Source organism: Tinamus guttatus, unplaced genomic scaffold, assembly GCF_059628265.1.
Source record: "Tinamus guttatus ecotype Peru unplaced genomic scaffold, ASM5962826v1 Tinamus_guttatus_pri_ptg000546l, whole genome shotgun sequence".
Lineage (NCBI taxonomy): Eukaryota > Metazoa > Chordata > Aves > Tinamiformes > Tinamidae > Tinamus > Tinamus guttatus.
This window is the reverse complement of record NW_028289080.1, coordinates 264,682-289,591: the sequence shown is the minus strand read 5'-3', so window position 1 is coordinate 289,591 and position 24,910 is coordinate 264,682. Positions and strand designations below refer to the sequence as shown.

At 40.3% G+C, this 24,910-nt stretch overlaps 1 protein-coding gene across 1 annotated transcript; it reads right to left on the bottom strand.

The window, feature by feature from the left end:
- Positions 1 to 4,201: 4,201 nt before the first annotated feature.
- RMDN3 (regulator of microtubule dynamics 3) lies at positions 4,202 to 20,920 on the bottom strand. Its single transcript, XM_088534157.1, has 12 exons — positions 20,740 to 20,920; positions 19,755 to 19,947; positions 19,116 to 19,262; positions 16,090 to 16,357; positions 15,505 to 15,607; positions 14,616 to 14,676; positions 9,893 to 9,968; positions 9,004 to 9,081; positions 8,305 to 8,403; positions 7,113 to 7,166; positions 6,301 to 6,381; positions 4,202 to 4,632 (listed from the first exon to the last, which is right to left on the bottom strand). Exons 1-12 carry the CDS (start codon positions 20,918 to 20,920, stop codon positions 4,579 to 4,581), a joined length of 1,395 nt encoding a protein of 464 aa, XP_088390283.1. The 3' UTR covers positions 4,202 to 4,578.
- Positions 20,921 to 24,910: the final 3,990 nt, after the last annotated feature.

The following is a 24,910-nucleotide window of genomic DNA, read 5'->3' as shown; positions in this document are numbered from 1 at the left end:
CTTTGCAAACACGCAGGTATGGCACAGCAGTGCTTGCCTGCGTGTGCAAAACCTGAAACTAAATCTTGAGTGGGGACTAACACAGCTCTATGGCAAACAGTGATTTTGGCAGATTTACCCCTTGGCTCTCCTTCTTCCGCCTATTTTTGTATCTCTTTTCACACATGGAGAAAGCATTTCCCTAAGGTCAGCTTTTTCTCTGAACTTTAAAACATGCTTTGCAAAGTTAACAGGTACATTTTAGTTCTAACAGTGTTCTCCTCTGGAAAACAAACAAAACAACAACAACAACTTTATTATAACATTCACAAGACTTGGAGAGAGTTTTATACAAAAGAAACTCAGAATAAATGAGTCATGCACCTCAGCCTACAGGAAGAGTTAGCGACAGAGCAGCAACATGAGAATACCCAGATTGCCTACAATCCTCCTGATTCTCTCTCCAAGCAACTGGAGTCAGTTTTTGCTAGGGAATTTCCAAGGCACATCAGGAAACGGTGCCTGTCTTTGAACCAAAGAAAACTTGATTTAGAAGAAATCTCAAAAACTGGGTAGGAGTCTCATTTCTTAGTAGAAAGTGATGCTGATATTTCTATTACAAGACTGAGTTAAGAACTTTCCCAGCATATCAGACAGATGCTCGCAGCTAAAAAAACAAAAACACAAAACAAAAAAAAACACACCTTTTTTTTCTTTTTTAAACTGAAAACCAACTACACTGCTGAACTTTTAAATCCCTGTTTTAAAAACCCTTTCACTGAACAGGCTCATACTCACATCCTCTCTTTTCTCCAAAATGTCTAAGTTTCTGAAGAACTTCCCCAAACTCTTGTGTGTGTTCAACAGTGTCACTGACTTGATGCTCTTACCATCCGAGCATCACGTTTGAAAGCCCTTCACCACCCAAAAACATCTGATAATTCAAGAGATGGCCCTGCAGGCCCATCTCTTCTCTCCAAGACGGCTACCATGTCTTCCAAAAGGAAAGACTGCAAACAAGCAGAATGATATTTACAGCCCCAATTCTACACCACAGAGATGAAGTTGGCAGAGCAGCAGGCTTCCTTTCGGTGAGTTGCCCTTGCTGGGTCTTCTGTCTGGGGAAAGAAATGGGCCTTTTGGATAACGAAGCCACACCACAATACTCACACCTCGTCATTTATTTGAAAAAAACCTTCAATTGAAGCACATCATTTACCACCAAGTGTGGCTGTATTACATATTTTTAAAAGGAATTTAAGTACTAGTCAAGATATTTACATACAAAATCTGCTATATGTGTAACCCACATTATTATAAAATACTGCTATATAAACAATGTTATTTGATATTTCCCTGTAATTTCCTTTTGTATTTCTCATACCACACATGCATACAAATACAATGACATTGTATAGACAGACTTTCTCCTGGCAGTCAGTTTTCTTCATGTACATATATATTGACATAAAAAGCAAAATATCAACACAAGTACCTTCAAACAGGCCCACTTTCTCCTTAGATTATAAATACTTTATTTCAAACAGAACAACACAGTGAGGATAAATTAGGCAGCTTCAATTATTCCTTAATATAGTAAATTAACCACAGGTAGGTATGTTCTAAAAATATACAGGACTAGCTCCAGAAAACTATAATCTCACCCTCTGATCAGATTTGAAGAATGGTTTCTAAAATTTCTACCAAAACTTGTACTAAACAAATTTATACCTTCTTGTGGTCATAAAATGTATACAGTCCAGGAATCTTTATGAAACTCACATGGTACTCTGGGAGTCGTCAGTAAAGCATGTGCAAATATAAAACAAAATCCATTATTTCCACACTGTCTGAAAGCTATTATTGTGTATTCCTCTTACGAACAGCAACGGCCTCCTTTGCTGCCATCCCTCCCAACATGCATTCAAAGGCTGCACACCAAGAGCCTGACAAGAGGAAGCTTCATATTTTATTGCTTAATCAGAACTATGGTCATTAATCACATTCTTTTTATTCGTAGCAAGCTAGGAAACGAGAAAACTAAAGAGGTTCATTTGATCATTATATTGCAACTTTCTGGAGATCGGAATGAAAACAGAATTTAGCTTTTACCTATACTTGAAAGGCTCTCAAGTTTTGTCATCTCCTTTCATCAGGTTCTCAGAAAGGCATTAATTCCAGCAGATACACCAGACCTGAAAAACATCTGTTAATGCCAATGCCCACCCTAGCTCTTTAGGTAGATGCTGTGCCTCCAGAGGAAGCTGTTCCTGTAGGAACACAGGAATAACAGACCTCAAAAGCTTCCTTAAGAGATGATACCACACACAAAGGACAAACAGGAGTGGAATGGCAGACCCTAATCTTTTAACCCCAAATTGAAGTCTATTAAAAATATAGATGTCATCTAGTCACAGTCCAACATACCTTACATACATCTTTTGAGATGTTTCACCATATACTTTCACTCCCCATGAAAAACACTACCTAATTGTCTGTCAATAATAAAACAGGATGATTTTTGGTCTGATTTCAGAATATACTTCATTTAGCCTATAGCCCAAAGCATTCCTCCTGGGAAGCTTTACTTCACACCCATTTTAAAATTAACCATCATAAACATGATCCATCCACATGAAAAATTCAAACCTAACTCAACCCAAAATCCCAAGCAGTAAGCAAAAGGAAGAACAAATCAAGCAACTATTCTCAAGCCTACTTGATCTACACAGATTTACAGCCTCTAATTTTAGTTGTTTTGAAATAGACAGCAAATAAAATATCTGAAAGTCAAACTAAAATACATGCCTTTGGTAACCGAGAGAAAACTACCTTCAGAAAAATGCATAATTGAAAAGACTCCTCAAAAGCTTAATGTTTTGACAGGTTAAAGAACACTTGTTTGCAGATAAGTAAAGCTATCAACTCTTGATATTCCAAGTATTTCATTTTCCCACACCTTCTATTACATATGCTGAAACCACTTAGTTTTAGAAAATGACAATGTATAAAACAACACACAATAGCAAGCACTATTTATTAACAGCACTCTAGAGTTTGTGGGTAGGGAAGGGCACCTGGGTACCTTTAGGAGTACAAGAAATACCCCTCATTCAGCAACTCCTTTTTTTGTGAGCAGTTATTAGTTCCTATGAGATAAACACCTGCAAATCTTCTGTGAAAAGATCAATTGTCTGACCTTTTCAGACGATCAAAGATCAATGGTGTGATCATCATCTTTGGAAATCAGTGCTGAGAATCTAGAGTTCACAGATTGGTTTAAGCAACCAAAAAGAAATAATTAAAACTCTGTGCAAACATTTAAAGACCAGATGTTTTTAAAGACCAAGATCGCCATCCACCAAGAAATACTCAAAACAAGACAGACTTATATAATGCGCTCACATGAAAAAAACAGACAGACTGATCTTTCCACAGAAGGGACTGAAAAGCATACATTAATTACTGAAGACCCCTGTAATTAAAATCTAGCATCCAGTGATGAGCTTTGAATACACACACACACAAAATAGTGAGCAAGCTGAGTCTCTCAGAATTCAGTACTACATTTAAGGTGCTGAACAAATGAATACAGTTTTGCCTCAGCATCTTTTTCAGTGTACAGCATAGTTTACCTTTTGATTTTGGTACCTAGAATCTGTCAGAGAAAATTCCAGTTGTCAGTCGAAGTTTAAAATCTTATGACTCCTTTATCCAATGCAAGTAATATTTCTCTTAAAAATAGACTTCATATTGTGAACAAGTCTCACTGGTCCCTTGACGGTACCTTTTTGCTTGAAAACCAGTAGTTAGGAATACTTGGAAATGCAGAACAGGAGTATGTTTTCAATATCATCAGTATTTTCAAAGTAAGGAAGAAAAGGTTGGCAACCCACTTTTCTAAGGCATTGTAGGTTTTTGTTTTTTGTAGTTACCTTTATCTAGTTTCAGTGTCCTTGCCCATCTGGGTCCATATGCTGAGGAAAGTAAGAACATCCCACTGCCTTCAGCACATTGGACTGAGTTTAATTGAACTTTAGCTCACTGAAACATCTATGCAAATGACATAGAAGCAGTTGCTTCAGCTAATTACATTAATATAGTATATTCAGGAAGAGTCAAAATAGTGAATCAGGAAAAAAAAAAGTCTTGGGTGAAGATTCCCATAGGAATCAGTTAAGTTAACCAGAAATTCAACTTTTCCTATAAACAATCGCATCTCCCAAATAGCATCCTTGTGATAGTTTGTTACATGTGTAGAATTTGTGCAATATATTTTTTGGAAGTTTACACTAAAATAATGTGAAAATCAGAATCACTTGGCAGATAACCAGAAGCTAACGAACATAGTTAGCTGATTTCATTTGTAAATCAAACATCTCCAGTGCTGTAAGGAGGGAAACAGGCAAGAATTTTATCTGATTAAATCCCAGCAAGATCTTTTCCTGGAACTGCTGATGAGACTGCTGTGCATTTTGCTTATAAACTCTTGCAGCTTATCCACGAAGTGCAATCAACTTTGTCAGGATCATGAAATCCCTTTGGCAGGGCTACGTAGCATCAAATGGAATGTGCACTTGTTATTCCCGGGTTACACATTTATTCTTCCCAGATTAACTGCATCTCCTCAAGTTCTCTCTTGCTTTCTGCATCCTGGAAATGCAATAAATGAACTGATATATATGAAGATACCTCAATTTCCCTTTTCTCCTCTAACCCCCTAAGAAGTTTTTAACACCTCTTCCACTCCTGCATCTCTTCTAAATGGTTCCTTTTCTGTACATTCTGAACATGACAGTCTTTGATGTCTATTTAAGGTTTCCAAAGTATTAAAGAGGCTTTCGGTAGCAAAGCTCTATCCTTTGTGCTCTCATTGAATTTCTTATGAATTTCCTTCTTGCTTCTCTATATGATGGAAGTTATTAGACCGATTATTTGAGATGAAGAAAACTAACGTTTGCAAAAACTTAAGCCATTAAAGCCAGTTAAGCATTGGCTTCCTTACTAGACTATTTTTCTTTTAATTCCACATGAAAAGATAGAACTGAGAATTGAGGGCTCTTCCACCCCTTGGTTTCTCCTGGTTTCCTAAAAATCTCAGTGCTTTTCTGATGGACTTCTCACCTCTCCGATACAGGTTTTTCTTATTTTCCAAAAAAAAAAAGTGTCCTGTTTCTACTCCAAGCAGTCTGTGGTGAGGAAGCTCATCATCTGGAAGAGCTAGAATATTTCCTTGGGAAATTGAGAAGACTGGAATTCTGCTTGATGCCTTGGCTTCCCTACATTTGGCAGCACGCGGTAGCCAAGTAATTTCTGTAGTACTGGGCAGCACCCTGCAGGTGGTAGCACAGGCAAGTCAGCAAGTTTCCAGATGGTTGGTCAAGACTTCTGTGCTTGTGGTTTACATCTCAGGAAAACACTTATGGTGTAGCCACACAAAAGATAACTATGGCTTTAATAACCGAGTATCATGAAAATGCTCAGCATATTTATAATGCAGCCTAACATCTAAATGTTTACTCTGTTGGATTAAAGATGAAGTAAACTCTGGGGAAATTCTTTACTTCACTTGCATTGTTCATAATGCAAAGAGCATCTGATTAAAATCAGCAGCTGCTGTGTTTTTAACCAGTTTCTAACTGGCAGTAGTTTGATGGTACCTTCTATACGATTTTTGCTTTGACTTTACAAAGAACTCCCAGTTGGGAAATGCTCTCACACAGCAATTTCTAAAACACACTCTGCCCTCCATAATCTTGTAGGAATAGCCTAGGTAAAACAACCCAAACCCCCACAGATGGTGGGCAGCACTCAGCAGAAACATCCAATCTGTTCCAGTCTAGAGGATGTGAGAAGATGACTTGGCACCTGCACAATTAAACTGAGGTTGCTCCTCTAAAGCCACACAGGTAATTAGAATAAATAACGTGGCCCTAAGATAACCACGTAGCTTAAAAGCACCCATCTGAATTAAGCTGCTACACGCAATAGTGCCCAAACTAATATACCTTCCCCTAAGCCAGCACACTGGGCAGTGCGCTGCAAGCACTCAGTGGCTTTGCAGAAATATCAATTTATGAGTTGCAGCTAATTAGACCTGCTGGATTTGTGCAGGGCATTCAAATGTGTCTACAGCCTGTCCCTAGAAGCATCAGAGTATTTGCACGGTGTTATGCTAGACTTCTGGGCCCTGTTAGAGTCTACCTGCTTTGAATGAAGTCAGTTTTTCTAGCCTGGCTGGTTTGAATTAGTTGATATGAAACCCAGACAAACCACCCAACATACTCCAGTGTGAGTAAAATAAACAGCAGCGACTGCTACCTCTTTCGTATTAACTGGCAGCTCTGAAGCAAGATTCATCCAGAGAAGAGTTGCAGAGTTATTCCCCAGGTCCCTGTAACACTGCAAAGACAAAAAGATCGTGTGAGAGGGGTTAAGCAGGAGAAAGTTACTACACAATTATAGAAAGCACCTAGCAACTGACAAAAACAGTTACTTCCACCTTTTTAGCATTCATACTACACAGTTTCAGGCTTCTGGTATTTCCTGCAGTACCTCATTCACAAAGTAATATAAACACTATCATATCATGAAATATTAGATTTCCTTTCCTTTTCTTGATTTTTATCTTTCTTTGGGGTGAGGGGGTTGCTTTTTGGGTGGGACATTTTAAGGTCTCCCTCTTTTTCCACCAATTCCTCTGATTCATTCTTATTTCCACTTATAGTGTCATAATTCCTCATTATTCCTTATAGCACTTTAGAAATTGAAGGTGTTGGTGTTCTAACCTGTTGCTTAGAAGTCACTGTGGCCACTTGATATAGTATTTCATCTGTTATAAAACAACTAGAATGTTTCACAGGATTAAATGCAAAATCCTACCCAAAAGTGATTTCTAATATATCTGCACTAGAAGATTTGTCCTCTAAATATATACATACTTTTTAAAACATATGCATGTTTTTAACTTACAAACGCTGCTTTTGCATGGAGTAATTTAAGATATAGAGATAAGAATCGCTGCACACAAAATGTTTTGCGTATATAAAATTTAATGCAGTTATTTCTTATCCTAGAAGCACATGACTGAACTAAAATAAGGCAACAAGTCTAGTGAGAGGGTGAGTAGTTACCTTGGCAATGTATACTCTTCCTGCCTTGGAAAATCCCGGGCTCAACTCCTCCACCTACAAAGAACAGAGCAGACGTTAGGACAGAGTAGAGAAAAGCAGACATTTAATAATCAAATATTTTGCATCTCTGTTAGGGGGAAAAAAAAAGAAAGAGATCAGCAAACTCCAATTTAATTATACAAATCAGATTAAGAATATTATGTAGGTGAGACTGACTTGGTTAGTAAAGGCCTCAGATTTTCATAATGTGCCTGTGATACATGGAGATGCCAAGTCTGGGCAGCCTTCACTACCTCCTCCAGCACATGTTGTTGCTGTTAGAGCAGCCTCATCCATTTTGCCTTCTCCTGAACCTACTGGTGCCAGAGCTCAGGAAATCTTTCCCAAATTTTCTGTTTTTCACTTCCCACTTGTTAATTACCAGTTTGTAATCATTAATGCCCTTCTAGTTGTTCTTCATCTAAGTTCTAGTCATCACTCCCCATTCATACTATTCTTCCCTTATGTTACTACCATCCTCCCTTGAGCTTGACCTTAACCTTATCTCACCTGCATTCAGTTTAAAATATGCTCTACCAAGATGCCTGAGCAGTGAGAACACAAGACAGACACTGTCCCAGCTAGAGTAATTTATTTCTGTAACATTCATTAGAAGTACTCAAGAGTAGTTCTCACAGATCAAGGCTAGACCATCTGCTTAACTCATTCATATTGTGTAGACACTAGCAATAAGCAAGAGTTACATGCTCACAAATGTGACTCAGGGCATGTCTTAAATACATTCGTATCATTGGGGAAAGAGAGCATAGGATTAGAATTCCCATATCTTAGGAAATACAGTGCGGAAGTACATAAACAACATGTCTCTGAAGGTGTAAAGAGCATAAAAGACTTAATATTAAGCACTGTACCCTTTGTGCACTTTTTAAATGGAAAGACAAAGTCTTCTAAATGTTGTAGATCTAGTCTTGAAGTCTTCGGAATGCTTTTTGTTTTCTGTCAGCCTACTCTAAAACAGTATCCCCCAAATTTTTGGTTGTACCATATTTTCCTCCTGAGATTATTATTAATGAAGCTATATCATGGGGCATTTGCAGACTACTGTATTTACACAGGAGAAAAGTATTCAGATGCCACACTTGTGATCCTGTTTGTCAGGTGAGCAATTCCCTTGCTTCTCTGATTTCAGTACCCTTAAAAAGTTTTCCAGTGCATCTTGTACAGTGGCTGTAGGAGGGGCTTCAAACAAAGCAGCAGCAGTCTTTTTTTCAAGCCATCCCAGATGAGAAACCTGCAAAAAAATGAAACTATCATACCTTCCACGTACATAAAGCATATGCAAAAGGATACAAAGACAGTGAACTATGTAGTTTTATGGAGCTCTCATGGACCTGGTAGGAAGCCAAAGATCAGGATAGTGTCAGCAGCCTCTGGTCAAGCCTCCTGTGCAGCTACTGAATTAAAACTGATGTGCTTGTTCTTGTTCCTAGTCACATTTTGCACATCAGCAGCTATATGCAGAATGCTCCAAACAAGATTTGTCTTTACAACCAGGTATTGCCACAGGGTTACAGTGAGGGTGGTCTCAAACCCAAATCACCTTATTGCAATCAAGTCAGTTCCTGGCAGTTCTCACCTATCATAACAGGAAATCCCCACATGCAGCTGTCCTGTCTCCCACATTAAATCCAGCATGAGAATATGTACTCAAAGATCCCTCAAGACATTTCCATACCGTTCCACCTGTACTTTTTAATACAGTATTTGAATTCAGCAGCTGCACAGATCATGCTCAAAGTTTATGTCTAGTGGTTCGAATCCACCTGTCTTTCATCCAAACATCAAATTCCAAAGAAAGAAACAGTAAGAAAATAGTAATGAACTATTTTACCTGGTAACACCACCTGCCCAAAAGGTAGTAAGACTTTGGATCATCTGGTTTCAGGGAAATTGCTTTATCAATGTGTTCCTATGGAAAACCACCAACACACATTAGGCACTTGTTATAAACAAACACCCACAAGAACAGATTAACTTGTGTGGAAGGAAGAAAGGAAGGAGAAAGTCCACAATTTAATTAGCAGTGATAATAAAGTTACAGTATAAAGAGATTAGAAATTTCTTAAAACAGTTTCAGTGATCACAGAAAGGCAGCATTATCAGCCTTAGAAACAAGAATTACCACACAAAGAAAGCTGCTCTACTGCTTTCCAGATCCTTGACTGCAACCAAATTACTAGTTATGTGAATAGATGGCCAGGTAATAATTATCCATGGTCTGTAATTGATGTAGGTGCATCCTCTCATCCTACAACACCCTTGTTGAGGATAAAAAGGTAAATGAAAGACTTTAAGGCAGCTAAGCACTGTGAAAGACTTGCACTTCCCAAAGGATACAAGCACACTCGCATGTAACTGTTGAGGATAAGTTGCTGTATCATTTAATTTAAACATGGAATTACCATGTTGTAAGTTCACAGTTTTCCCATGGTATGTGTCTATTTTAGTGGCAAAGACACCTTTATTCCTCCTTTTTTTTTTCCTGAGATCACAGTGTGCACAAGCACACGGCCAGACCCACTCCCCCTCGTGACAGTTATTGACTACATTATTGAAATCACCTTCACATCACCCACCAAACTTCTCCTTTTGAGACCTATCACTCCCCAAGAGCTTAAACCTATTTCCTAGCTTGCTGAAATAGAAAAAAACAAAAAACAAAAAACAACAAAAAAAACTGTTCAGCACTCACACAAGGACAATGATGCCCTTTAACTCACCTTAAAAACATAGCCAGCTTGAATGCGCTTGTGAATGCTCTCATGTTCTGCCAACTGCCCACAAAGTATAGCATACCTGCACATAAGTCATGTTTAAGAAATCAACTGTTAGCAGCTGCAAAAAACATGTTACATTCTGTAGGTATATTCCTTCTAAAGTGCATATAAGTTTCACAGTTTAATGGGGAAAGCAGGGAACATCTCTTATAGGAAAGGGACATAGGAAAAAATGGCATCACACAAGGTATTAGATCAGAGGAGATCAGCAAATCACAAAGCAGTGGTTTGACCAGACACAAAAATTGAGAGCATTAATCATTAGAAAGTCTTTTTTCTATATAGAACAGGAACAGCACAGCACATTTCTACACTCTGATTTTTCTTTTTATTTATTTTTAAGCTCAAAAATGAAACTGTGTGAAAACCAAAGTCTATAACTACGAAAGCCATAACTACTAAAAGCTCTACTTAACTACAGAGTGGATGACAGTCGTCCACTCGCAATGCCAGATCTACAGCACACTGAATGTCTACTTTGAGGGAAAACATCAGTGAAACCTACCTACATCCTGCAGCCCAAAACTGCCACCAAACTTGGGAAACAAAACAATAGTTTTTTTTTTCAGTGTTGCAAGTCAAACTCATTTAGTTTTTACCAGTAAGAGACCACAAGGGAAGGAGAGTGCCTAGTAAAACCAGTTATTTCATGAGCAGTGAACATAATGAAGCCTAATTACCTGCGGAATTACACTCATGTCACCTCCCTGCACCACAGTGATTCCAAACCCCTCTGACCCTGCAGCTTGTATAAGGCTGATGGACAGACAAACAGCAGCAGAAATACAGAAGCCTCATTATTTCAGATACAGAAAAATAAAAATTAAAAAAGGGATCCAAGTAAAATTTCCTTGTTATTTCTTTTACAACATCCATAGCTCTAACTTCTCCAAGAAAGCATCATAATCCCCTTTAAAAAAATGGGATCCAGTGGCACACTAAACCGGTTTCATCTGATCCCTCCATACGATGTGCCTGTGGCTTTGATAGCCATATAAATATCAATTGCTGCAAAACTCAATTATTAAGATTATCATATCAGATACACGTATTTAACAGCTCTGTGAAATGTAGCAGCTAGTGATTAGCATTTATTAGGGGCCTCATGATATCTTCATGATACAAACTTAAAAACCAGTATGAGATTCCTGAGCAGTTTTTTTCACTGCAGTCCCCAGATAAAAGCCCCAACTCCAAACAGACCCGCTTGGTTTCAGACGTTGGCACGAACTTCCTTTTTCCACAAGTGCCTCACAGTCCAGAAGGGCTGGCCTGGCCATTGGTCTTGCAGACAAGATCCTGCAGGTCTGAGCTTTCTGGCTGGTCAGGTCTTCAGATCCTGCCTTCTTCCCTCTGTCATGCCAACGTGGAGTCTGCTTTTATCTCCCCTACTTGTCTAACTTGGCTTGCTCTTCAATATTTGAGCTATTTATTCCCATTTGTTTTTGCAAAATGCCTTGGGATGAATTTCATGAGAATTTCATGAGTTGCAGAAAGATTAACGAACAATAACAGGATGGACGAAAAATAATGTAAGGAGTAAGGAAAGGGGACTTTCTTCTTCTATAAACATTACATACCCTCCAAAACAATTGGATGTCCAAGTAAATTACCAAAATCTTGTATTATGCTATTTGTTGGATTAATTATTAACCAGAATTATTCATTAAGTTGCAGACCTTGATCAAACCAAAAGTCCCCATTGGAATCTCAGCACAACAAGGATTTCCCTGTTCATAAGAAAATGAACTCTGTAGAAAAACAGTGCATATTCTACCAGAAGAGAGCCTATCTGTTGTTCTTTCTTAAATCCCAGAGCTCAGTGCATGTGGCTTTGACAAAATTACATTTTCAAGGCTGCACTCTGGCTGGTACCCATTTAAACAAGACATTTGGCTTTGAGATTTTAAGGTCAGTCCAGACTGAGTCTCAGACACTTTGCTTTCCATATCAGTCTTGAGGAACCACTTACTATCAAGCTGCCAAAACCTTAAACCAATTTAGCCACAAAATACTGCACACAGAAGTAAGAAGAATCACCACAAAGATAATATATAGATCCATGCTGCTCTCACAACTTGTGTTCTGCATAGAATTCTGTCTCTCTCTTCTGAAAGAAAAGTTGTAATACGACGATTTTTCGCTTGCTGTAGTTCACCTAATTTTATATTACCCTTAACGCTGCTACTAGAAAGGGTTAGATGGTATGGGGAACTAAACAGAATTCTGATCAGTGTGACCAATCCTGCAATCAACAGAACCTATAACGTATTTTGAAACTATGTATTATCCAACAACTCTGAGTTTTCATACACAGTGTGTCTGTATTTCATATACTGTGTAACATCTTATCATAGTTTTTTTTCCTTTAGGGGAAAAATTAATTAGTGTAAAAACAGACTGTAATTAGAACAGCCTGTGACCAGTCCACGACCCAGACAAAGCTGGAAAAGGAATGATTTCCTGTTTTATTTATGATAGGAAATAATTATTTCTATTACTGATAAAGGTAGCTACTTATTCCTTTCCAATAAACCCCAGGCCTCCCACATGCAGCTCTGCTATTTCCTTTCTACAGCTGCTCTTTTGAATTAAATGCAAGAGGCAGATGTGTACAAAGACAGGAAGCTTTGCATCTGTTCAGAGGAGGGATAGGCCCAAAGGGACAAGAGCTTGTGCACTCTTTCATCAAAACTGTTCCAAAAAGAGGGAGGCCCCGGTTGCAACAGAAGCATTGGGCTCAGCTCTAAAAGCTCAAGATTTGCTGTTAGAGACAAATGACTAAATATCATATTACTGCCAACACAGCCAAGATATCATTAAAAAAAAAGCCCATGAATTTAATGGGACCATACTAAGCTTCTAACACAAAATTCAGGAGAAAGAAATAACAAAGAAGTATCAGCTTTAATAAGACATAGCCCAGTCCTGAAAAGTTCACGCAAATAATCTGAACCTATTCACGTTTCAGCCAAACCTCAGAAACCAGAGGTCCTCAGAAACCCTTGGGTCAGCTAGTTCCGTACACAAAAAAACTCTGGTTTATAAAATTAATCCATCAATATTACACTTTGAGGTGGAATTCTGTTCTGTAAAATAAGAAAAGTTCAAGTACTAAGGAAGCTTAAAACTTTTTGAACAGTCAATAGGGTGACTAAAACACATTCCTTCAAGAGGTTAAAGCATTTGCTAAAGATATTAGGTACACTGCCTCCCCCAGAATTCTTGCTTTATATCTATAGTTAAATTGACAAGCGCTGTTCATTACTAAGAACTAAAATACACAGTCTTTTTAAGGCCATAAATGCCAAACATCCTCCAGGTACAACTATTCATCTCAAAAGCACATAGGTCTCCTTCGGTAAAGACATTTAGCACCCTGTTTTTTCTGACAAAAGTATAACAACTGCCACTAAAATTCCTGTTCTTTTACTGTTTTACAGATGATCATGCCTACACTGTAACTGCTAATCAACACTGCTTACCAAGCAACTAACTCAAAGACCAGAAAAGCCGGTTGTCTGCCACTGTTTTGTCTGTACCAAACTATATTGCTGCATATCTTTGCACAACAAACAATCTGTTCAACTGCTCACATAAAATCTTTGTAGAAAAAAAAAAATGGAGTTAGTTACATTAATTGCTGTGTGTGCTGAAGTGAACCAAAATACCAAAAACAACTCTAAGCTTAGTTTTGGCAGATTAATTTAAAAATAACCATTTTTTGTTGATCTAAAGGTACCACAAAGACAAATGTGTAACTCCAGAACAAACTCTATTATTTCAGTTCAATGTTCAGTTAGCATTTTCTGCCACTTAATTCCAAAATTGTAACTCCTAGCAGAGTTTTGACGTCAGTGAGAGTTTAGATAACATTTATGTAAGGAAAAAATCATAGCAATCTATTTGGAAATTGTAGAATATAAACACACAAATTCATCTTTATCTTTCAGTATCAGATTATAAGTTCCTGTTTGCAAATTCCAGAATTCAGTGACAGACATCACAGTTACACAAATCTCTTAATTCAAGAAGCATCTTGCCCTCGCAAGGAAGGAAGAGTTGTCCAATATCCTCTCCACCCCAAGAAGGCTGGTGCATCCCCACACACTTCTTCCTGAGGTGTTCCTTTTAATCTGACATTTCAAAGGTTTGCACGTAAGAACATGCAGTTTAATTCCCAACTTAGCCTGCTGTAAACCAAAGGGAGCTTATTGCTCTCATTCATCTCAAGCCCATTTTGCCAATAGCCAGTTTTTCTGGATTCATCTGGAAGCTGATCCTTCACTGTCACCAGCATGAGTTAAGTGCAGACTGTCAAAAAACCTTGATACCACCTACCCTCAGTACTCACAGAAATTCATTAACCTGGTTGTTAGCTTCTGTTCAAGAAGTCTTCTGGACAACTTCTCTCTGTGAGAAGTTCATAATTAAATTGCTACCAGTTAAGCAAATCAAATTTTATCTCTGTAACTGACTACTGCCTGTCAGGCTATTACTTGTGCCAATTAACAAAAGCTGTTAATAACGGCTTTTTAAGGGAAATAGTACTAGTATAGTATGCTCCTAGTAAGAGGCAAATGACCTTTTGTGTTTTTTAATGTAGCTCAGCTCATGTTATTCCTTTTCCAATGTTGCTTACGAATGAGAACTAAAAGTTACATACCACTGGTGACACTCAGCACTCTGATCCCATTTCTGTAAAGCAGCTTCTATTTCTTGTTTCCCTGCAGAGAAATTCAGAGGTAAGAAATTCAGTCATCATTTCTCCTAGCTCCTTTCTCCAGTCTGCTAGAATACGATAATAATATGGCATAAAACTGTATACATTTCTTAATTCTGGAATATTTTGGCTTGAAAATGTCCTGTGAACAACTACATATTATTGTGATTATATGGAGCATCTAAGAGTGCTCAAAGAGATCATGCAAGTTTAACCACAGTAGCAAGTTTACTGACAATGGCGTTCCACCATGTTTGAAAAGAGTTTTAAGTGTCTTAAACTGCTGTAGTGGTTTCCAGAAAAGAACAATTTCGATTACTAGGGCAATGAAAAACTCCATAGTCTTTGTCGCGTATATTAAATGAAGTTCTGGGTGGTGGTGGTGTTTGTTTTTTTTTGTTTTGTTTTGTTTTTTTAAATTCTGTACCACCTACAGTGTTCTAAACAAACAGATTTGAGACAGTGAAGAAGAATCAGGAAATGAAACTGAACAGATTTCAATAAGTAGACACATTTATAAATTTAGGGTTTTTTGTTTTTATGGATGAATATGATAGTAACACAAAAAAGTTAAATGCATTACAGCAAAGATTTATCTCATCATACTTGCATTCTGTGCAGTATTCAGTTTGAGAAAACAGACTCAGGCCTAGGTTTACCTTCCTTTTCTGTTTTTCAGAAAGCAAAATTTCAACACATACCATAGCACTACTGTTACTCACTTCCTTAAGGAAAAAGGAGGATCTACAACATTGTTTACAATGCAGGGTTATAAATCCGAAGCGTAAAATCAGCTTCGCACATGCCCAGCCCTGAAGACATATTTCCTTACCATCAGATGCATATGATTTCTTCTCCTCTGCGTCTTCTGTGATTTCACACATATCACTATATGCTCGGGCCAGGCGCCAGAGGAAATCTTTCTGGTCTGCGTACTGCAATAAAACCACAAATGTGATACATCAGCTCTGTGGGAAATCCATTCTGCCATTAACAGAACACATGAGGAAAACAAGTGTGGACATATACAAGAGGAGTCACGCAGACACATTTTGAAACCTTAAAAAGGCAACAAACCTACAAAAACTGAAATGGAGTAAAAACATAAAGCCCAGCCACCTAACAGTCCCATTGGCTTATTTTGCAACAAATGTCACAAGATGATAGGCTTGCCATTCTCTCTCATGAGGAGAAAGAAGAATATGCTTTAGAATTAGAATCTGGTCAAATAGTCTGTTATTTCTTTCCCTGTATTTCTGCTGAAAATGCGATTAGTGATTCTGCTGAGAGGGAGTCGCTGGAAGCAGGCCCAATTGTGCAGAATCTAGACCCTGCTAAGACACGTGATTTCTTTTCTCCCGACCATTTAGTTAAAAAGCACAAATCATTGCTGGACATATAGAAAGTCAATCTTTACCACCAGTTTGTTATTAAGGAGCAGCTGGAATCCTTCTGCCTTCTCCTGCTCATCTCCATTATGCAGCTGGTCAGCCTGCTGCAGGAGCTGACCCATCCCTTCTTCCGCTGAGGAATCTGAGATTAAATGAATGTCATCCTCGGTGACCAGGTCCAGTGAATCCCTCCGTGCAGTCCTCACTGTTTCACAGCTCACTTCATCTTCCCCTTCCTCGCTCTCTTGCTCTGACTCCCGGTCATAGTCAGACTCAGCATTGGCCGTGGTATACCTTTCAGAAACAAAAATAACGCAAAATTAGCCTGAGCAGATATAAAACTGTCATAGAAAGCAAACAGTTCTCTTAGGCCTTTTATTTTTCAAGGATTAAGCGTATTCCAAACAGACCGGGGTCACACCAAGGCAAGGATTATGGAGAATTTCAATACTTGATATAACACTCTCATCCATGTAGAAGATCTAATTTGAGCATTTTAATCATATTCTGCAGATTTTCTAGTACATGTATCATACTGTCTGAGCTCCAAATACGAAAGAGCTTGTTCACACTGACGTGAACTGACGTGTGAACAGGTGTAAAACAGTAGAATGACCAAAAGCATTTCCACATGAGAAGTAGTCAAGCAGATGAGCCACACAGACATCACAAGTGCACAGAAAAACAGGCAATGACTAGCTGCTAAATTAGCCAAGTGAAAGAGAATCAAGCTTAGATCAAACTTTCTGAAAACAGCTAAAATAAACATAAACATTTAATTCTAGATGCTACCTCAGAAAACTATGCCCAAGCCTTGTGTTGAACTTTAAAAGCTCCATGTTACTATATGAACTCATTGCAACCATGGGGGACAGGGAAGGCATTAGGTGCTGTACTCCCTTCAGGCAGCTTAAGGAAATTGCCAGATCATCTCATTTACTCTGCATGAACTTCTCACTGTTCTCCATAGGAAATTCTAGTGCTCTGTGAGTGAAGCTATCTTCATCTGGAAGCAAAGATATGCGACCAAAGTCCATATCTAAAGAAGGCGGTTACAGCAGTTTGGCCACACACAGATAACCAGACACATTTGGCCTCACAGAGTTTCAGTTTTCCAAGAACCATTAATTATGATCAAGCATTTACCCTCTCTACTAGAGGGTAAATGAATATCCTCACTCACCACAGCCTCTAGTCCTCACTTGTAGTTTAAAACACACACCTGTTTAAGATTAAGTAAGCAGAACTGCATTTAATGGATAGCAAACACAGTGAGCTAGATGACCCCAGCTTTGCTTCCCTTAGCTACATCATTTTCTGTACTTAAACAGATCTCTTCAAATTCTCTCGATTCAAATTAAGCATGATAAATACTGAACATAACATCATAAACAAAAAAATCCAGAAAGATTAAAGGATTTGGATGTTACCAGCAAATTCTGCCCAAGTATATGATGATGATGAAAAGTTCTTAAATATTTTAGTATGTTAAGGCCTTGCCTAGCACACATCCTGAATGCAACCATCCTATCTGGAAATAAAAAAACACATCGAAAGAGGAGACAAAGAAGCCCAAAAGAACCATGAAATGCCAAAGTAAAACAGAGAAATCACCTTCCATAAAACAGTGAGAGCTTTGGCTCCTGAAAGCTTGTGATAATTTTGGTCAACTGTGTATTAAATCTGAGAAGATATTTACATCTACGTGGTTTACAAAACAAAACTGTAGCAGGACTTCATTCTCCTAAATTTAATTAAAATAAGGCAATTACCAGAAATGAATACACTATTGAAGTTTATCTACTGAGGATAATTTTATTCTTCCTCCCAGCTGCTGCTAAGAAAATTAAGGAACCTTTTCCAAAAAGCGCATTTCCCACCCAGATTTTCTATTTAAAAAGTTTAGTATTTAATCTCTAAAAGGCAACACTGCATGCTATAGGCATTTGTTCCTGAACCCACTAAGGTTATACCTGTTTGTATAGGATGAACACCTGAGTCAAATGATTACTATTCAAATATTTTTTGAAATCAGATGAGAGCTGCTAATTCTCCACACCAGTTCTTAAAGCTATCTATAGTTGTTAAATAAAGTGTGAGAACTCCAACTATCATCAGCTTCCCAATAAAGGAACAAGGTTGTACAATAAAATACATCCCTGCTCCACAGCTGACAGAAGCCTGGGGAGACAGGCTGTGTAAATATCAAGCAGCCTGATAGCCTATAATTAATTATTAATTATTTTCTAATATTTTCTAACTAAAAATTAATTATTTTCTTCTGAATAGATTATACTTGGATCTGGTATCTGTTGAAAAACACCATCCTTTTGGCAGGCTTCACAAAATATCTGCTGGCACCCTTTATAAGTTAAGGCATCTGTCTTCAGGACCAGCTATAGATTACAGTCTTAAAATACACCTTCACTTTGCACTTTGTTATTCTGGAAATCTTGCATTTTTCTCCATCACGAACCATTCACTCTCTTCATTTCCTTTCATATGATCACTCTGAAACCCTATGCACTCCAAACAAAAAAAAGCAGCTGGATAACCCAGATGAGACTGAACTCCTCTGTGCTCCTATTCCAGTTATTGGAGATACTAAAAAATGACATGTCTTTGTGGAAGTGACAAAGACTGTGCCCTTTGTCCTGCGAGCCTGATACAGTAACTGCTTTGTCCTGTGCTTGCTAAGCCCTTTTACAGGGCGGCAGTTTGCACTAGCTGACTGGGCATCCAGCTACTGTTCAGCAGAATGGTACAGGAGAGGATTCTGCCTGCCTTGCTCGCAGTGGTATCAGTTATTTCTCTCTTTAAATTGCCACATGCCATCCAGACTGCCAATGAAATGCCACTGGAAGGCTCCAGCTTCCTTTTTGAACAGTCACAAGGGTCTCAGAAAGAATGTTTTCCTTACAAAATACAACAGGCTTCTTGTTTCTTGCTACAAGAAAGGCAAGGGAACTTGCCTTTGTTATAGATTGCTCATATCTAAGTAACTGGGCATCAGACCCCATATAAACAACTTTTAACCTGGTGTTCTGCTTACCCTCCTTCGCTTTCACCATCATCTGTATTGGTTGCTCCTGAGCTGGCTGTGAAATAAATGGAACTGGAGCCTGTGGAATCACTTCTTTCCCTAGGAAACAGGAACCGCCTTCGGCGAGTTACTTTGTGTGTTTCTTCTAGATGGGACCTTTAAGAAAAGCAAGGGACAAAAAGGGAGGAAAAAAAAAAAAAAAAAGCAAGCATGTATTTGATAATGAAATGTCTGCTGTTGCCCTTCAGTATCTCCTCTCTAGTACATTCTACCCAATTCATAAAGTTCGTTGCTCTTGCTCATAGAAAGATCTTATTACCAGAGAGCAAACTTGGTATATGACAGTTAAAACCAACCTGACTGCAGCAATCCATACTCAAAGGGACAATCACATTAGATGCATTCCTGTGATTTCCTCAACAAAGGAATCCTGAAAGATCTTGCAGCATACAGGACCTTTTACGTCCCCTATCAAAAGTTGCCTACAGTTGGCAGTGATGTGAAACTACAAAAAAGGCATCCTACTTTTTATCTCCAGGTTTGACATACTCTTAATCTAGACTAGTTGTAATTCTGCACATATATACATTTTCCACGTGTAAAAATATACTATAGAAAAACACTGAAAGGGGAAAGACTAACACTAACTTGATTTCACCAACAATTTCAGCAGCTATGCACTGCAAACTGTTTCGTAGCTCTTCCACTTCTTGCCGCAGCTCTGTAAAGTTCCTCAGTACAAAGTCAAGGCGATCCAGCACCTGCTGCTCCTCGTGAGTTACAAGAGGAGTGTATATAGCACCATCTCCTGCCTCCATAGGAAGCTGCCTTCTGGGAATGGCTGAAATAAGGGAAAGAGGAGGGAAAAAAAGGGGGAAAAAAGTTAATTACATACAAAGGGGAAAAGATTCAAAACAGAAAATCCCAATCCTGTCAAATTTTTGCTTCCAGGAAATGACAGAAAATATGAAGGTGGCTCTCAAGTATTGATACTAGTCCTGTGGCTTTTGTTTCTTCAATTGTTTTACCATTTCTTTCTCTGATGCCCACCTACACTGAATATAATTTCAATGTTAATCAGGGGCAAATAGAGTTCTTTTAACATTACAACAAATTTTTTTTTTGTTAAGACAAAAAAAAACAAAAAACACAAGTCTTACCAAATACCACAGAGACTACTGCAGATGAAGAAACTGCTCCTTTTTAAGTCTCCATTGTTCATTAATTTGACTTCTACTCTATTTTATGTTTTTGCATTAAAATGGCACCTGCATACAACAGCTTACTTTTTTTACTATCAACTCTGCAGGCCCAAGAAGCATTAGTTTACATGATAACCCACAGCAACAAAGCATGGCAATGCCAGCTAACTTTGGCCAGGGATGACCAGAAAAAAAAGCCTCATTTTCACCTGGGGGAGCAGGGAGGAAGACAAAAAATAGCAGTTTAGCCCTCAAAACACATAGCTGCTGTGCAGTACTGAGTATCTAGGGCCCTCAGTGACCTCTCTGATTTCTTACAGATTTAGCAGCACAAAAAGCACAGGGTTGGACCTACGGGCTTTGCGTGGTGCTTGCTCAAAAGCCCATAGGAAGTTCTGTTACTCGAGGGACGCAGACAGTGAGCTCCCTACCCTGGCTCCGCTGCCGCGGGGCCTCCGTGGCGCTGGGGCCCGGCTCGCCCGCTCCCTCGCGGCCGCTCCTCCGCCGCCAGCGCCGCCAGCGCCGCCTCCCCAGCGCCCAGAAGAGCCCGACACCCGCCGCGGCTCCGAGCGCCAGCCCGAGCGCCAGCCCCCCGCCGCCCAGCCGGCCCATGGGCGCCGAGCCACGGCCCTCGCCGCCGCCGCCCGCGCTTCCCGGGGCGGCCGCGCGGCCCCTCGGGAGCCGCTGGCGGGGAAGGAGGCGGCGGGAAGGCAGCCGCGCGGCGCACGGAGATGACGAACGGCGCGCGCCGCCTGCCCGCGCGGGCGGGGCAACCGTCGCTGGCTCGTAACCGTCACTCCCCTCACAACCGTCGCTGGCTCGTAACCGTCACTCCCCTCACAACCGTCGCTGCCATGTAACTGTCGCTTCCATCACCACTGTTGTCCCCCTCATAACCGTCGCTCCCCTCACAACTGTTGTGCACCTCATAAGCGTCGCTTCCTCATAACTATTGCTCCCTAATAACCGTTGCTCCTTCAAAACCATCACCCCCTCACAACTGTTGTCCACCTCGTAACTGTCACTTCCTCCTAACCATCACTCCCCTCACAACTGTCACCCCCCTCATAACCATCGCTCCCTTATAACCGTCACTTCCTCATAACCATCGCTTCCTCATAACTGTTGCTACCCTCACAACCGCTGTTCCCTCATAACCGTCATTCCCTCATAACCGTCGATTCTTCAAAACCATCACTGCTTCACAACCATCGCCCCCCTCATAACCATTGCTTCCTCATAACCATTGCTACCCTCACAACCGTTGTTCCCTCACAACCATCGTTCTCTCATAACCGTCGCTCCTTCAGAATCATCATTGCTTCACAACCATAACCCCCCTCATAACTGTCGCTCCCTCACAAATGTCACTCCCCTCACAACCATCGCCCGCCTCATAACTGCCACTCTCTCATAACCGCTACTCCCTCATAACCATTGCTCCCTCAAAACTGTCACCTCCTCATAACCGTCACATTCCCATAGCTGCCTCTGTGCCATAGCTGCACCACAGCCATACCACCACAACCAGCACAGCTGTACCATCTCGCCAGTGCCACCACCAGTACAGCTACACCACTGCCACCTCACCTCATGCACCACACTGCCACAAGCAGGACACTTGCACCACTGCCACAACCAGAACGGTGGTAGCAGTGCCACCACAACCACCACAGCATCACAACTAGCACAGCCACACCATGGCCATACTGTCACGCCACCACAACCACCACAGCCAGTGTAGCTATACCACCACCAGAAACGGCCACGCCATCACAGCCAGTGCAGCTGCACAACTGCCACACCACCACAACCGGTACAGCCACTGCTGCTGCCACACTGCTATACCACTGCAACTGCTACAGTTGCACCACCGCAACCATCACAGCACCAGAGTTAATGTAGCTGCACCCCAACGCGATACCGTCACTGCAGCTACACCACCACCACATCACCAGCACGACCTCCACAGCTGCAGTACTGCCACACCAGTGCAACTCCTGCAGTTACACTGCCACCACATGTCCTCAGCTGCAACATCTACATCACTGCTGCAGCAGTTGCACTGGTGTCACAGCACAACTGCTACAACTGCACCACCACTACAACCCCCATCTTATCACAGTCACTACAGCTGCACTACACCGGCATGGTTGCTACAACTCCATCACCGCAAGAACCATTAGAGCCACACCACACACCAGCACAGCTCTCACTGCTGCACTACCACACAGTCAGCACAACTCCACCATCACCTTCCCAGCCCAGCTCTTGCAACTACCCAGCCGCCTCACCATCTTTCTGACTGTTTTGCTGCTGAGGGTGCTTTGGGTGAAGGCCGTTTTTACTATAATAAAACCTTGGTACAGAAATCGATAGAGAAGCCTGGATGGGGGTGTGTTGTGTGTGGCTCAGTTATTACTTCCAAGCCTACTGCCCTCAGTAGAATGATGCCATTGGCTTGTGGCAGCAAGAATTCATCGTCTGGCGGATATTAAAGATGATATCTGAGTAATAACACACCAAGGTCTTATTGTAGTTCTTCCTCATCTTGACATGCAGATAGCTGGTGTGGGAAAGTAATAAAAGTAATCTTTTTGAAAGAAAGATTTTCCAAAAATGATAGCTGCTCTTCCAGTGCCTTTGTACTTTCCCCTTAAGCCCCTTTCTTTTACCAGAAAACAACTGCATTTTAGTAGGTAGATGCAGCATTGTAAAATCCTACAAGTCCCAGGGGATTTTACATTCTTTTTTTTTTTTTTGGTCACTACAGAGTGCTCTCTTGATTCAGGCCATGCTGTTGTTTGTCAAACTTGTTTTAAAGGCCTTAGTAGATAATAAACCTCCACTGTTCCTCTTGCAACTTTATTATGTGTTTCAGCATCATTTGGCATTTTCCTTATGTTAAGCTTAAAGTGATATTTTTTGTCTTGAGTATTCCTTCTTATACACCTGTGACTGATAAAAGTGTGGGTAATCCGGGTACCTCTTAGTCATTGTAAAGCAGCTAAAAAGAAGGAACATTTTGGAGATGGTAAATATTCGAAAGCAGAAGCGTGGTTTGGGGGAAAAAATACATACATTCTTCCTTTCTGTCTTTCCAGATAAGTTAGCTCCTTATGTGTCTTTGTAAGCTCCTGCCAGCTTATCTGCTTACTCTTTGGTGTTTCAGATGCCCATGTAATTTTCCACAGGCTGCCTTGCCAGGCCACTTGTGTCTCTGTTCTTTCTGGCTTCTTCCTGCACAGTCATTGCAGCCTGATTCTATCATAACTTGATGGATGCACATTTGTCCTTTCCTCTTGACTGAGGCATAAGGAACTCAGATTCCAGGCAAAACAACAACAACAAAAAAAATCACCTTCCTGCTGATCGTTTAGCTTCAACTTTCCTGTCTGTGAAAATAGGGATAATAATATCTGATTCACAAAAGTGCTGCAAAAATACCTCTATTATTTTTTATAAACATCATCTCTGTTGTAAGTATTATTAACACTAACTTTGCTCCCCAGACCTTTTCCATTTTGGAGTGTTTTTATCCTCAGTTCTTCAGGGCAAAATCTTTCCTTTCTCATGTGTGACAGCAAAATGTGCATGCTTGAAAACCACTGCTTCACCTTTTGTCCCAAGCAGGCAAGGCCGTGTCTGACAGCGGCTTTAAGCAGTCTTGGTGAAGCCAGTGTCAAGTGGTAATCCTCCTACATCAATCAAATGCAACAAGGGCACAACTCACATTTATGAACCATTTTACTTGCAGAGAGACCCCAGAACTATGAACACATCATTCCGTACAAGAAAAGCTACCAAATCTCTCTCACTTGTGTGTGAAACATGTATTGGACATGAGACATAAGACACTGGACAGGGCAACAATGGCAATAACGTGTGTAAGTCTGTAGGGCTAAAAGCCAAATGCTGAGGTTGGGCAACAAAAATGTTTTTAACAGACACTCACCAGCTTGGGCTTCTTCTTCACCAGGGATTTTGTGAAGACAGGGATTTTTCTGAAGACTTAGCATGGAAATGATCTAAATGAATCAACAAACACGCAAATGCTTGGCATGGTCTCTCTTGGTCAGAGTGTTTCCTTCACATTAGTCAGAACAAATGTTAAGCTTCTCTCTGGATTCCTGTTGAAGTCAATCAGCAACTTCTGGGAGCAGCCCAGAGAAATAACCCTCAGGTCATTGAGGAAGACTGCAGTAAATCAGAGCCCAGCCTCATCTCTCATGGAAACATCCCTCTGGCTTCTTCTTGAGTCCTTTATTTCAGTATATGAGGGAACTCCACTATGGGAGACTCCCCACAAGACCAAACTAGTGACTCTGTGGTGGGCCTTTACCTTGAGCCATTCCATCACTTTACTTCATCTGCATTGCTTTGGGGGTGGATGAAGTTGCCACTTGGGAAACTGCAGGGAAGTGGGAGCAAGGACTTTCAGCCTTCACCGTTCCCTGCGCAAGCAGCAGGCAAAGCAGTCAACAGGGCCAAGCAAAGAAAATAACCGCCCCGTTGGGACGAATCAAACATGCTGTGTGTACTTAAGAGCTCCTAGATTTTGCCTGGACAGCTCTTCCTGGAGGTTTTTACCTGCGTCTCAAG